This window comes from Sinocyclocheilus rhinocerous, unplaced genomic scaffold (assembly GCF_001515625.1).
Source record: "Sinocyclocheilus rhinocerous isolate Xijiao unplaced genomic scaffold, SAMN03320098_v1.1 scaffold1281, whole genome shotgun sequence".
NCBI lineage: Eukaryota > Metazoa > Chordata > Actinopteri > Cypriniformes > Cyprinidae > Sinocyclocheilus > Sinocyclocheilus rhinocerous.
Window position 1 is genome coordinate 292708 of NW_015637000.1, and position 15911 is coordinate 308618.

General features: G+C 36.4%; 1 protein-coding gene across 1 annotated transcript in view; it reads right to left on the reverse strand.

The window, feature by feature from the left end:
- eepd1 (endonuclease/exonuclease/phosphatase family domain containing 1) overlaps window positions 1-15911 on the reverse strand; it is a 31566-nt gene that overhangs the window by 7666 nt on the left and 7989 nt on the right. Inside the window, exons 2-3 of the mRNA XM_016563118.1 lie at window positions 8912-8963; window positions 158-268 (exon numbers count right to left, since the gene is read on the reverse strand). Of these exons, the coding sequence (XP_016418604.1) occupies window positions 158-268; window positions 8912-8963 (163 nt within the window). The remainder of the gene's footprint in view (window positions 1-157; window positions 269-8911; window positions 8964-15911) is intronic.

Here is a 15911-nt window from a genome sequence, read left to right on the forward strand (position 1 = left end):
GTGTGAGTCTGTGTGTATGTATGTGTGTGTGTGTGTGTGTGTGTGTGTATGTGTATGTGTATGTGTCTGTGTCTGTGTGCGTGCGTGCGTGTGTGTGTGTGATGTGTGTGATGTGTGTGTGTGTGTGTGTGTGTGCGTTACAGGGAACCAAGCGTACGTTACTAGACTGTCCGGTGGGTTTCTCTGAAACGGCACACTTCCACAGGCCTCTGGCGCTCTTCCACTTGCGTACGCTGCAGAGAGTGGGCTGATTCAGCTCTGCACAAAACTGACACAAACAAACACAAAGCACAGCTGATTAGCAGTGAAAAATGATAGAGCATTACACTTCCTTATGGGGATGCCCCTGTAAGCAGTTTTGGTCAATAACTAGGAAAAATACATATTTGATATTGCATTTTTTATTTATTTGTCATATTTTTTTTAACATATCTGTAAAATAATACTGAAATTGAAACTTGTTATTCACGTATGTATTTCTTTGGTTTTCAGTGGGTCAAAACAGAAAAGCCAAATAAAATATGAAATTACTTTTCTATTATTACACATAGAAAATCATTTAAAATTAGTTTTTTGTTTTTTAGACATTATAACTAATTCAGTGCTTCACATAGCCCTCAATGACACTCCTACTGAAAATGCATGATACATATGAAGATCAGCCAATATTAGTCTATTTTTAATTAGTGTGTCTATCTGATATCTGCCCAATATTAGAAGATAATATATCAGAGAGTATTCTTTTCCATTTGAACCAGTATTCTCTGCTTTTGCAAACTGTTCTAGTTCAACAGTCTAGTTCTGGAAGTAAAACACCATTGATTTTCTCCAGAGAGAAACTGATTTTTGACAATAATTTATAAACCTTTAAAGACAGCTCAGAGGTTGTTATTCGATGGCATATGCTTTTTCCTGAAGACATCTGTTCACATTATTTCAACATCTATTAAATAATCATGTTTAACAGCTGAATTTGTGTTAAAAACTACATTTCCAATGATGCTGTACAGAAAATTCCACCAATCCAAGAGTGGCGGCGAGTAAATCTGTATAGATATTTTGCAATGAACTTAAAATATATTGTTTCTATAGACACAATCAAGACTTTTAAAAGAATATTTTTATATTTCACCATTGTTTTTAATGTGATTGTCATTCTCGGTGCTTCATGGGACTGTAGTTATTTCAACCCTCACTAAAGCCTTTAAGTACACCGTTTCGTACCATTGTCTTTTGTCCGATTTTCAAATACTTTTTTGTTATAAGTAGAAGTCTGTAATGTTGCGATTCACCTCGTAGCTAGTTGGTTTGGTTCTTGTGAGTAATTCATAAGCGCTTCATAAGGCACTTGCCAAGAGCTCATGGCTGCTTACGTATGTTTCTTCTGGTGCCAAAGCTATCCATTGATATTCATAGATAGTTCATTGTTTTAAAAATGAACATTTACTGACCATCACGTCATTCCACATCCATAAAGGGTTTGGATCTTCGGATCACAAATGAAGATATTTTTAATGCAACCAGACAGATTTCTGTCCCACCACTGAAAGACCACACAACCAAAAGTTTTATGCTTCAAAACATTTTCATGCAAAAATCTAAAAGAAATACATATAAATCAATTGTGTCTGTTCAGAAGACTTGGATTAAACCACTTTAATCATAAGATAAACAGATTTAATTCATCCTTTTGATCCATCCTGACATATTTGCATTGAGAATTAATAAGGCTTGTTCTTGCAAGTCAAGCAACCATGTTTGAGCTTTCCTTTACCATATTTGATGAGCTCTATGAATGTGTGTTGATCAGTGTTTATATGTGAATAAAAGTCCAAATTAAATCTGTTTATCAGTTTAATCCTCACTTTAGATGAATGAACGTCTTATGAGTTTGGACCAACATGAGGTTGACTAATTGATGACAGAATTATCATTTTTGTGCGAACTAACCTTTTCAGTGGGGTTTAGATCTGCAATTATTGCTAACCACCGCAGTCAAATGATTGTGAAACATTCCTGGAGTTTATGGTCACCTCCCTGCTGGAGGACTTGTAGAAACAGCTTTCTGATGCTGGGTTTTACATTGTGGGCCCCGTTTACACCTGGTATTAAGTTGCACTTCGGTGGATCCGATCACAAGTGGACGACACTAAATACATGTAAGTACAAACGGGGTGCAAAACATTTTGATAATACGATGCTCACTTCCTATCCGTTAATTGACAAAATTAGAACGTTAAATTAGATTTCAATTAAATTACAATGGATAAGTGTGTGTGACCCATTAAAAATAAATGTTTAGTTCTGCAAGTGTGTAAACAACATGAGAAAACTGAAAACGCATTCGACCGGATGGTGCTTGTAGTGTGGAGCTCATGTGGTCGAATGCGTTCGAACAGCCACTAAAGTCCACCTCCTCTCCGCTGACTGAGCTCATTCTCAAACATTACGATTAGGGCTGCACAATAAATCGAAATGGAATCGAAATCGCGATTCGACAGACAAAAATGCCAGAATATTTTCGTTTTTTCCACTGTGATGACGACAAGATCCGATGAGCCTCTCACATGCACACAACATATAACTTATAGCATTGCTTGATGTTCATAGGCCTATATTGTTAATAATGAATGCCATTATAATCTGTGTTTTATATATAATGTTGTACTATAATTTTATAGCTACTTATATATTCTGATTTTTATCTTATTCTGTTCTGAATACTGGTCAAATATAAAGGATTTGCTGACAACTTACAGGTGACTAATGTTTTTTTCTAGGCCTACACAAAATATGTTTCAGTTAAATAATTAACAAATTAAAACAAAAGGAAAAAAAAAAGTCTGTTTTGTTTCATTTTAATGGTCGCACCACAAGGAACCAGGATCCTGTTTGTTTTCTATATTTTACAAAGGCACAGTTTTGTTCTTATTGTGAGTATACGTCAATAAAAGTAAACCCCTTACAATTTCAAATGACGTCTTATATCTTCGTGACCAAAAATGCCAGAATATTTTCGTTTTTTCCACTGTGATGACGACAAGATCCGATGAGCCTCTCACATGCACACAACATATAACTTATAGCATTGCTTGATGTTCATAGGCCTATATTGTTAATAATGAATGCCACAACACTATCATCAGCTGATCTGTGAAGAGCGCCGGAGGAATGTGGGCTCAACAAACCTCTAAACTGATGTCAAAACAAACCAAAATCTAAATAAAACCCTTGAAAAATTCCCAAATCCAGGTGCCAAACATGTGTCTGCTCTGTATCTTGTCTTGTGGGAGCTCTTGTTTTCCAGTAAATCTGTAAATAGCACAATGAGGGACAGGTGTGCAGGAGTCACTGTGACTAAAGACAGGTGATGAAGCCAATCAGGGCTTTGGCATTGTGTTCATCAATGGACTCGACAAGGCAGGTACAATCTCATTTACACTGATGCTGTGTTCAAGTCCTCCTGGGACGTTCGTACTTACGAGTTGACAAGTCGTAATTACGACGTCAGGTGCGTTCAAGTCAGTTTAGTCGGCACAAGATGGCGGTGTACCTTCTTTTAATAAATTACAAGAAAATACAACAGGGTCTGATAGCATTGATAGCATTTTTTTTACTTGGATTTCATTAACTAGCTGCGTAACAAGAACATGACCAATTTAAGTTTATACGACAACTAAACTATCAATTTAAACAAAAATTTACCGTCAACCACAGACGTTGCATCCATGGATTCCGCCATGTTTCTCATTGACACGCCCCCAACTCGGAAACTCGGGGCTTAAAGAAAATTTCGAGTTTCCCACTCGTAATAACGACTTTGTGGTGGCGTTCATGTGCGTTCAACTCGTAAATACGATCTATCCGACATGACTTGAGCGCACCATGAGAGCTAACCAAGCGGGGCAATCGATTCCCACACATGATGATGATGATGATGATGGTGATGGTGAACACTAGTGAACATGAACCATCTCTGTTTACACTAAAAGCTGCCACTCTTAAACTCTGACCACTGCACAAATAACAGCTCTAGCTATAAAATATATGTTTTAATAGTCGAAGAAGTGGTGAAAAACTACACTACCTATAATCCTGGAGAGAGATCCATAAGAGAAAGTGTTATTTTATTATTATTTATATACTATTATAAATATTTATATATTTAAATTTCTAAATATAAATGTAGTGTTTATAAATATTTTGAATTGGCTTTTATTCACTGCAAAAGAGGTCAGCAGGAATCGGTCAAGGCCTTGTGAAAGATGTTATTGAATCATTCTCCCTACACTCTCAAAATATTGCTATATATCTCAAAACATTGCAATACGCTTAACAGAAATACATTTATATAAAAAATAAAATTGTTCTTATTTTTTAGTTTGTTGTTCAAAACATTTGAAGAAATGAATAGTTCATTCACTCCTGGAAAAATGTACATTTTTAAAAAACAATTAAAACATTTTTCCCTGTTTTTTAAAATATATGTATTATGTGTTTTAATGCAAAAATTTGTAATGCTGTTATTCATCTCAAAGTTGGTTAACTTTGGTTCATGACTTTTTTATATTTATAATAAGTTTTTATTAAAGTCTCTTTCCTTTAATGTTTTTTTTTTAATAAAAATTTTAAAAATTTAAAAATAAATGGGAAACTTCCAAAACAACTATTGAAATGAATGAATGAATGAATGATTAGATTCATTTAGATTTTGAGTTTGATTTAACTATATATCAATAGCTTTTAGCACTGCATGAAACATATTTATAATCTGCATCTTTTTTCAAGTAAAGGTGGTGCATCAATTGACACGAGTGCTCTTATTTTGAGATATTTGGGGGAAGTTTTCTGATAATGATTGATAGACTGGGACCATAATGTTTATATATTACTCAGAGAGCCATGCAATTACAGTCTAAAAATACAAATATTTATGGTGTCTCCAAGTCATTCGTTCTTTATGCCACCCACACATTGACCTCAACCAGGACACAAGGATCAATACGGTTTTCATACCTTTAGAAAGAGAGAGAAGGAGACCTACAACAGATTGTGGCTAATGCAAAGAGTTGCAAATGACTGACAGTTTCCATGACAGCATGCAATGCAATATTGTGATCTAACTGAGAGAAAGAGACACAAACGGAAAGACTGAGAACGATGAGGAGAAAGAGACAGAAGTGTGAGTGCCTTTGCTGTTATTTCGAGGTTTTTTTTTAACGAGAGGTCCGCTAATAAACTCAATGATGACTCACAGCTCCGATGTCTGAGGGAAATTGCTTTGGTCATGAGGAGTTTGGTGGAAAAATGCATTTATAGCAGAGCAACAGCTAAACCACTAACTCCATGGAAACCAAGGCAAGCTATAAACAAACAGCCCAACAATCACTCTGCGTTCTTCAGATCTAAATCTAAGAGTCGTGGCTTTTTGTACTATATGCAATATGCCAGTGCAATAAAAATAAACTTTCAGCAGACCAACACATTTAAATTCAGCATGAAAAGAAAATTCACCCTGCTAACTAAATGCATGTTATTAATCTTAATGTGAACAATACATACATCATGCATATGTTTCATTTTTATGATTTTTTTTTTTTTTTAAATAAAAAAATGACTCCATGAAATAGTCTTCAGACATATGTGGAACTTCTATGCCGAACGTTTCTTACAGCTGACTGCAATCTTACATTCAGATCTGCTTCCATCCAATCTACATCACAACTCTTCTAGGAAAAGAGACCAAAAATACAGACCATGAAATCTCCTGCTGAAGTACATATAAAATGCACTTTATAATAAGAATGTAGCAACAGCAGTAGCTGTAAGATGATGGTTTTGCTGGGCTGTGGTCTAAAACTAGGCTATTTATCAACAAAAAGGACGAGCCTTTCACTAGGTCCCAAATTCCTGTTTCAACAAGAATATGTTGATATCAGTTCCTGAAGTTACAACATTAATCAGAAGTGTCAGCATTCCATGGATACTGCCTGTAATACCATCATTTCCCGAACAAGAGTTAAAGTCAGACTGTAGCAGGAGTCCAGAGAGGCATTAAGCCCACGCCATTTCATTCTGGGCCAGAATCAGAGTCAGAGAAGTGTGCCTTTCCATCTCTGTCCATCCAGTCAGCACTTGCAAAAGCAGTCTAGAGGAAAGAACATCACGTCGAGTTCACTGCGGCATAACAGCAGCAGCAGTGCTGTTAAAATCACCCATATGACTCGCAGCTACACCGTAACAGCATCCAGAAGAAAGAGAAACAAGCAAAGAGAAGGAATAAACATGAAGAATTCAAACAGAGATTAGCAAATGGTTAATTGCCAGGCACTTTTATCCAAAGCATTCTACAGTACACTGTAAAAAAATTTTTTTTTAAAAATCCATGAAACGACAGGGTGTAGTTCCCAGAAGTTTATTTATACCAAGATTTTTCCACCTTGTTTTGCAACATGGAAGTAAGCTATTTTCTGTGAATGTGCAAGACTTCTGACTCTTTAGCTGCTTTAGGCACATAACTAGAAGTGCAGTAAATGTTAATACTACTTGTGCAAAGCTGTCTGTTTATAATTAGAACAATACATTAAAATAATATTGATAACAAATCGCAGCATTAAGAGCCATTTTGTACAGCTAAAAATAATTCACGAGACCAGAAGTCTCTGTGCTGTTCTTACAGGAAAAATAGGGTGGATAGCAACAATTCAAATTTTACAGATTGAACTTAAACTTACACTTTAAAAAAAATCATTTACTGAAATATATAAGAAAAAAATAAGAAACAATTTTTTTTTACTGAAAAACCATTAAATGTGAGCTTTCAGACAAAGAATTCTGGGAATTTTTTTTTACTTCCAAAACCTGCACTTTTAAAAGTATTTTACTGTTAAATTACACTAAATGTCCCATTAAATCTTTTACAGTTTTACACTGCATAGACTATAGGAATTTACCATTAACCAATTAACAGGTTTATACTGAAGCATTTTTACAGTGCTTTACCATTAAATTTATGCTCATTTTAATTTTTTTAACTGAATGATTAAATTACTGCGCATTTACATGAAAGTTGACCTCAGCTTAGTGGCACTGATAACAGTTACTCATGTCAGCTCATATTGCCTACTCTCATTAAAGCTATTATTTTAGGTCCAGTTGTTATTGATAATGGCAGTCAGTGCCTATGCACTGTACTTCCCTGGACCTCAAGGGCCCAATGGTGATCAGGTTCATAGCTTGCACACTGCCAGGATTGAACCAGCAACCTTCCAATCACCAGCCCTAAGTTTAAACCACTATGCCACACCAAATCAACATGGTGTGTCCCAGAAAGACAAGCAGGACAGTAAGAAGCTCTCGACTCTGCAGTGAGAGAAACAGAACAGAAATAGAGTGCGAATGAAAGAGGAGACGGTAGAAATATGGGTCGACTCTGTCCTAGTCCTCTCACTGACAAACTGCTGCTCTGCTAACCTATTTTACTAGTCTATTCCCAGCATCAGGCAGCGCGGAGAAGACCTCAAACACAAAGTGCAGAATATTACAATAATAACGCCTTCCAATCTCGCTGGAACGTGCTGATGATGTATCATGTCTACGCGAACAGGGGGTGCAAAGGTTTGCAAATACATACGTTGACAGGCAGACAGGACAGCCTATAGTAGCACTCGGACCGAGGGATATGATTGGACGAACATTTTATGCTCCTACACCTTCCACAGACAATATAAATACATATAAATACATTTAGACACTTAACTTAGTGATTGCTATCGGAATATAAACAGACTTTCAACCAGCATAACAAATATGTTTTTGAACCAAACCGCTTACCCTGCCTTTAAGACATGAACCAGACACAACTAGACACAAGCTGAATAACATTAAAAAAAAACTTTTAAAAACATTGCTTGATTCAATTCTGTTTGGTGCATATTTCTTTGCAGAATCAAGGATAATGTAGTTTTTCACCAGGAATTTTGCATGATTATCTAAAGCATCTGTTGAAATGATGTGGGCTTATGGCTTCAGCAAAAGCATACACCCTCAATTAGCAACCTCACTGATCACAATAAGTCTGCCTTTAACGGTTTATAAGTTATTGCTAAAAATCAGTTCCCCAATGGTGAAAATGAATGGGATTTTTACCTTCGGAAACAGACAGTTGAACATTATTCTGACATTTGGTCTATGTAATTGTCAGTTAGAAAATCTTTAACATCAACCATGAAGTTTTCCAAAACATTTGCGCTGCCAAATCGTACCGAACTGCCAAAATGAACTCCAAAACGCTGTTCTTGGCCAGAATTAGTTTGAAATGATATCACACCGATTCATTCTTCGATTTGAAGTATATTGGGGCTTTTTAACCACTAAATCTTAACAAGGAGGATCAGGTGGTTCTTTATAAAGACACAGTGTACACGTACGGATGAGAAACACCAGGCTAGTGTGTAAAAGTGTGTTGAAGGGAAGAGGTGTGTGTAGAAATCTAACACTACCTTGTCTAGAGCCTCCCGATCGGCCAAGTCTTGAACCGCTAGCAGCTTAATGCTGGAGAGAGAGAGAGAGAAAAACAAGGCATGTGAGACTCAGTCATAATACCAGTATAAATGTAACTGGATATTCAATCAAGTAAATTATCATTAAGACATCAACCATGAAGTTTTCCAAAACATTTGCGCTGCCAAATTGTACCGAACTGCCAAAATGAACTCCAAAACGCTGTTGATATCACACCGATTCATTCTTCGATTTGAAGTATATTGGGGCTTTTTAACCACTAAATCTTAACAAGGAGGATCAGGTGGTTCTTTATAAAGACACAGTGTACACGTACGGATGAGAAACACCAGGCTAGTGTGTAAAAGTGTGTTGAAGGGAAGAGGTGTGTGTAGAAATCTAACACTACCTTGTCTAGAGCCTCCCGATCGGCCAAGTCTTGAACCGCTAGCAGCTTAATGCTGGAGAGAGAGAGAGAGAAAAACAAGGCATGTGAGACTCAGTCATAATACCAGTATAAATGTAACTGGATATTCAATCAAGTAAATTATCATTAAGAATAGATGGCACGTATTCAAGATGTGGGTCCCACAGATCAACAAGCAATCATCAGCCTGCCAGCACTTTCAGCTCCTGCTGTGCTCGGATCCCTTCAGCATAAATTATATACTACATCTTGCAAACATAATATGAAACTCAAGATGATGACAGTGGAGGTAATGACAATGCTCTGGAAGCAATGTTGATGTTTTCATCCCTAATAACCGTTGAGCTGTTTGTTTTGGAGAGTAATTCTCCTGGTTAGTGCTCAAACAATATGATACAGCAAACAGCAGATGGTTCGGTGAACATTACAGTAATAATTTCTCAAGCAGAAATGTCAAAGCTGTGCTTTTCATTAAATGAGTGTGTAAAGTTAAGATGACAGATGATATGCTGTCTTGAGAATCTGCCACTGAAAACCCCACCCTGTTCGAACCCTAATCTAAATTTGATCTCTATGGCGATTACATCCCTCAGTAGCGCTGCTCTACATCGTGGTCCTCTGGGAGCAATGCTAACAAAATGTTCAAGAAGGTCAGCTCCATTACTGGACACAAAGTCAAGAACTGCCTCTCCTCAGGACTCACCAAATGTGTCTGCTCTGGCATAATGAGAACAACATGCCCAGGTTTTGTTTCATGCCATATGGACTACACAGAAGTTTCCAGGACACACTTCGGCCTTTCACCTCGCTTTTATTATATTTCCATCTAAATATAAGCCTTTCTGAGAAATTGCTTTGCCCAGGACAGCGTTATTTTATTATTATTATAGTATTTACTAATATTTTGAATTTGCTTTTATTTTATTTCCAGTTTTCATTTAAATTTAGCTTAAGTTTTAGTAATTTTATGTGATTTTGTCATTTTTGTCAAGTTTTTGTTTGTACTTTTTAAAATATTTGTAAAAAGTTTTTAAAAATCTGACAACAGAATAATTCATCTTAATCTTATAATTAATTAATGTAATGAATTAAATAATTAAATTAAATAATATTAACAACTTTTGATTTTCATAATGTGGATTCAACATTAACCAAGATTATACAATTCTTTAGAAGTATTTTTAATTGTTAGTTTGTTAACTAATGTTAACAAATGGAATCTTATTGTAAAGTGTTACCAACAATTCTTTAAATATTCAAATATTTCTCTTTAGCTTTCATTTATCTTATTTCAAATTTATTTCAATTAACAAAAAATATTTTTTAATAGTATTAGTTTTGGTTAACAATATCAACACTGGTTCAGGAGGACTAAGAGCAATGTGTTAATTAAATGTGCTAATTAAAATGTAAGAAAAATGTACAATGATGAAGCAGACAGCATTGCTAAACTACACATTCTGGACACTGTGTTGAATGTTGAGACACTATAATGAGCCATTTCTCAATATTTCGAGACACTCTTCATAGAAGTCGTTAGAAAGAGCTGCTAAACTCCCTTCCCACCCCAGCATTCACTGTAACTACTCACTCGTGAATATTCAAGAGCAGACGGCATGACTGCTCACGGTGGATGACTGGAAATGCCCAGGATTCAGGCGTGCTGACACCGTTCCGGTCCACCGACGCCCAATGCTGATAAGTGGCCGAGTGTATAAGACATGCACATTCATGTTCTGTACAAAACATACACTGTATATTCCAATGGACATTAATGTTGTGTATAGCTTCATTTTGACCTCTTGTGTGAGGTGAACTGGAGAAAACGTAAGCCATCCTCTCAACAGGGATGTTTATCTACACTGGAGCTTTACAACTTCAACTGGAGCCACAAAGTCGGCGTGAAATAGAAGAGCTCAGAGAGCAACTATAAACACAAATCAATTGTACTGTACTGTCAGGAGGAACAGAACAGTCCTGCAGGTTTCCCACAGCACTTCATTACACAGCACAACACATACAAGTGCAAGATTCAGCTGAAGGGAGTCACTTTTTCAATGTTAAAATACCTTATTCCTACTACAACTTATGCAGCCTAAAATAAGGTCTTGTGGTGAACACAAGCTCAAGATATTTTATTCCACAACTTAAAATGCATCATTAAAATCCCTTTGATTTGTCTTGAAAAAGGCAGATGACAACACGCGTCTAAATGGGACTCCAGAGGTTGTCCAAGATATTAAACATAGTCACACTGAACAGATAAACTCTTCTGATCACTAGTCGCTTTCACAGCCTCACTGTGTTTATAATCACACTCCTGCAAACTATTCACAACGTTTGAGGGAAAAAGTTTTTAAATAAAGACTCAAAGAGTTGCCAGAAGCTCAGTGATCTGTCGTGACTGTGGTGTAGTTCGTTTGTAGCCTATGTTTAGCTTTTTACTCTTAGTGTTTGTATTTGTGAAGATTATCATGGTGAACAAAATGTGTAAGAAATATAAACTTTTTCTGCAACACTGCAAAAGCCAATGGAAAAATCCTATTGGCTTTTTGTTGAGGGAATCAGGGTGATGTGTTGTCTTACAAAATACATCACGCAGCACTTTATTTCCAGTCAATTTGTGTATTTTTGGCCCATAGTAAAAATAGTTCCAAGTGGAATCAGAGCACAATCATGTTGTGTGTCTCTGATCAACAGTAATGGTGTTTCTGAATGAGTCACTAGCCCCTTTCTCACAGTAATACCAGCAAATTGCCTTAAAATTAGTGGAACAACTTTACCGGTAAATACAAAAATGCACTGTTCACACAGGCAATGATGTTCCGTCTTTTTACCCGTAAAGCACCATTCACACAACAGTTTCAAAATACCAGTAAATTCTGTGACTTCATTGACCAGAAATGACCTCTAAACGGCTGCGCCTCCCGGTGTTGTGTTTGTAAACATGAAGGGGAAATGATGTTTTCATTTTTGTGTCAAACGTTAACATTCATGCAGCTGTTTTTTTGCCCAAAGACATCGTATTAGACGACTTTAGACATTTCTTTGACTTAACGTAAACAGCGTCATCTGCGTCAGAATGTTATGATTGGCTCAGAGTAGATGTCTTGCGTCAGCGCGTTCTGAACTCGTACGTGCTCATACCGGTAAACTTGTTCTTCGTTCACACAGAGCGCATTACCGGTAATTTACTGGTAATGTTACAACTTCTCATACTGGTAAAATCGATTGAGTGAATCATTCAGTGACTCATTCATAAAGACAGTCTCTCACGTTTACCTACTGGGGTAACAATGTAACCTGCAGAAAAAGTCATTGAAAAATTAAGATATCAGAACACATAGAAGGCTGATAGACTTATGGGTTTAAAAATGTACATCATGATTGCAGCTGTCTATTGTAAAACTGTTTCAGTGCTCTGTTAGTTTGAGTATCTCAACCAGCTCAACACAGCAACACCGGCTCAACCAACGCAATCAGTTTGGGGCGGGACTACCTGTTTTTAGACCAATGGGAGACAGGGGGAGGGTTTATTATACCTGATTGAAAACTCTTATACTTGCCATTCTGATGCTGCTAGTGACGAAATGACACACTTCACTTTATCTCGGATAATAAAACCTTCCTGGTCTGTGGACACAAGTTGAGTTCAGTTCAAAAACAGTAAGAAAGAGAAACAGAAAGATAGAGGAGAGAATCCATCCTTATTTTCCAGCCAAGGCTGAAACTGATTACTCAGATCCTGTTTAGAGAACAAACAGTCAGGCAACACCCTCTGTGTGTGTGTGTGTGTGTGTGTGTGTGTGTGTGCGTTTTTGTGACAAATGAGGACATCAATTTGTATAATGACAAAGGTATGACATAGGTATTACAAGGAGAAGGTGACTTTTCAGGACATTACCCCATGTCCCCACTTTTCAAAACGCATATAAATCACACAGAATGGAGTGTATTGAAAATCTGAAATAGCAGAAAGTTTCCTGTGAGGGGTAGGTTTAGGTGTAGGGTTGGTGTAGGGCAATAGAATATACGGTCTGTACAGTAGAAAAACCATTACGCCTATGGAGAGTCCCCACTTTTCACAAAAACAAGTGTGTGTGTGTGTGTGTGTGTGTTCATTTCATTATTTGGTGTGTATATATGTGTGTGTGTGTTATAAAAACTCTCTGATCTTTTCAAACCTTGATCGGTTATTAAAACTGGGATCAATAAACTTTAATATTGAAAACCAAGCAGCTGCTCCCTCATAAAATAATAATAATAAAATCCCATAAACATTAATAGACATTAAACAAACACACAGTAAAATTATTATATAAGCACCACAGACAACATTCTCTACAATCATGTGAACCTTTTATCAATCTACGTTAATGTAAATTTATAAATATAGCTTGTTCAACAACTCGAAATGTTAAAAAAAAATGTATCATCATATCATGTATAAAAGGACATTAACAAATACTAATAAATGTTGCGAAGGTATTGTTCATTGTTAGTTCGCGTTAGCTATTGAATTCATTGATGTTCATGTACAGAACGTCATGGCGATGTTTCCTTCGCCTAAAAGAGTCTTCATGTAGTTTTACATGACCATGTGCCACCCGCTCCCTGACCTTTGAATTAAATGAATGCGTTTTGCTTCTGTGCCATCTATGTAAACACCTTCTTTGCATGTGAAATGAGAAACAATTCTTATTGAACATCCAGTTTCCTCCTTATTACTTCACTCTGACTGAAAGGCCTGCTGAAGTTGCTGGCCACCAAACAGGCATTCAGAAACCCAATCCAACTTTGGAACAAGATGCAAAAGCATCTTGGCTTAACTGATGCTATTTTTAGACTGAAGAATAGGCCTATTTAAGAAAAATGTCTAAGAATGTGAATTCTCCTGTATTGCAGGTGTCCAATTATATCAACAGAGAAGGTCTCCGTCTCTGCAAACATTTGTTAAACAGTTTTTATTGTCATACGAAGCGGGACTCATTGATAAAAAAAATTTTCGGCTTAAAAGTGCTAGTTTACCATTAACCGTGTGTTTTCTGTGTCACCTTGTCTGCATGATGTCACACCGCCTGTTCTCCATTATCTGGCAATAATCTCATCATTAATCTGTTTGGCATTGTGATGTGATTGTGATCATATTGAATGAGAGGTTTGGCAGCATAATTCAATCAAGCTCAACTGTCTTACAAGCAGAAGCACATTGTTCTTTAATCTAGCTGATGTATTTGTTTTTTTGTTTTTTGCAAAAGACGTACTGTAGATGTTTATCACCGAAATACAAATGAAAAGTGGTTTCTATTGTAGATGCATTCATATTTCTGAGCGGTGTTATCATTAACTAAATCTAAAGAGAATCTAAAACATCTAACTAAATAAAAAAACTGAAGAAAAAAAAACTGGAAAAATACTGTCAAATACTGGCAAATAACTCAAATAAAATAAGTTTAAGTACTAAAATTACTAAAACTAAAAATCTAAATAATGAAAAAAATGACTACTTAAACTAAAAGTAAAATTAAAACTGAAAATACAAAATTAAAGGCTAATTTAAAATATTAATAAACACTCTAATAGTGCATTAATAATGCTAAAATAACACTGGTTCTGAGCTGGTCTTGATTGGTCAGTTTGCCATCCAAATCATTCTACACATTCTTTCTTCTGTTTTCTTAAATCTATTATTTACATATATTAACAAATTAGCATATTTTCACATAAGCAAACAACTCTGTTCCTCAAATTTTTGCATGTTACAGACAGGGTCAAAAGTTAAAGCAACAGTCATGTCCTAATAATATCTCATTAGGGTTGCAAAGGGGTGGAAAATTTCCGGTAAATTTCCGGAAACTTTCCAAAAATCCCTGGAATATTCCACACAAAAAATCCTGGAAAGTTTCCACCTTTTTGCAACCCTATATCTCATATCCTAATGAGATCTCATTGATAAAAAAAATCAAGAAACAACTACTCATTTTTTAACGTCGGCCTATATGTGTGGTATAATCTATTTCAGATAAACCCGCCAATCAGATTTCATTTTCCTGTGGTGCCAGATTTCTTTCATCTGAAAGATTTCAAATCCCATTCTTCCAAGGAGTTCCAGCGTCAGCCGAGCAACTTCCATTGAGAAGAATGGCAATGCTAACAGAAGGCTTTCAGTTTCTCCAAGCATTATAAACTATTCTAAAGACTACAAGTACAAAACACAAATTGCAAATAAACGGCTCAGTGCTAATACAGCTGTAGTGACGGTTCAATCAATGAGAGCGTGACTCTTGGACAGACAAGGTCCAACTCTGTCAAAATGTAACTGGTGAGTCTGCAGTTTTTCATGTGTTTGGCAGTTCATTACAGCGCTAAAGGAAAAGGATGGAAAAATGACCTATAGACACACACCAACAAACAGGTCTACACATCCTGTCACATTGTGCCACTTCCAGCACTTGCTTCTATATAATAACTCTGCAATGGGGCGTTGCGTCAGCAGAAAAGTAAAGGTTTCCAGAGAATTGAAAACGATGACTTTGATCCAGCCTCGTCTGTGACCCTGAGGTTAGTCTTGGGAATAAATCAACAGCAACTGCCTCTTTCTCACAGTCTCTCATTCGTGTCAATCAGCCCAAACATGTCAACATCTTAACTGCTGTTGCAAGGAAACCTTTCGAAATCCAATTTTGCAATAAAAATGAAAGCTCTTGCAAAATGACCATGACACTCGGCATCCCATGTAGGCCAATATTACTCATGTTTGCTGAGGAATCGCTACAACTGGTGCTCAAAACTTTGGTTAAAGGGGTAATATGATGCGATTTCATGTTTTCCTTTGTCTTAGGAGTGTTAAAAGCTGTTCGTGCATACAGAAGATCAGTAAAGTAGCAAAGATTAAAGTCTCAAACCCAAAGAGATATTCTTTATAAAAGTGAACGCTCGTCCACGCCTTCCAACATGGACATTAACGTTACTACAAAGATGT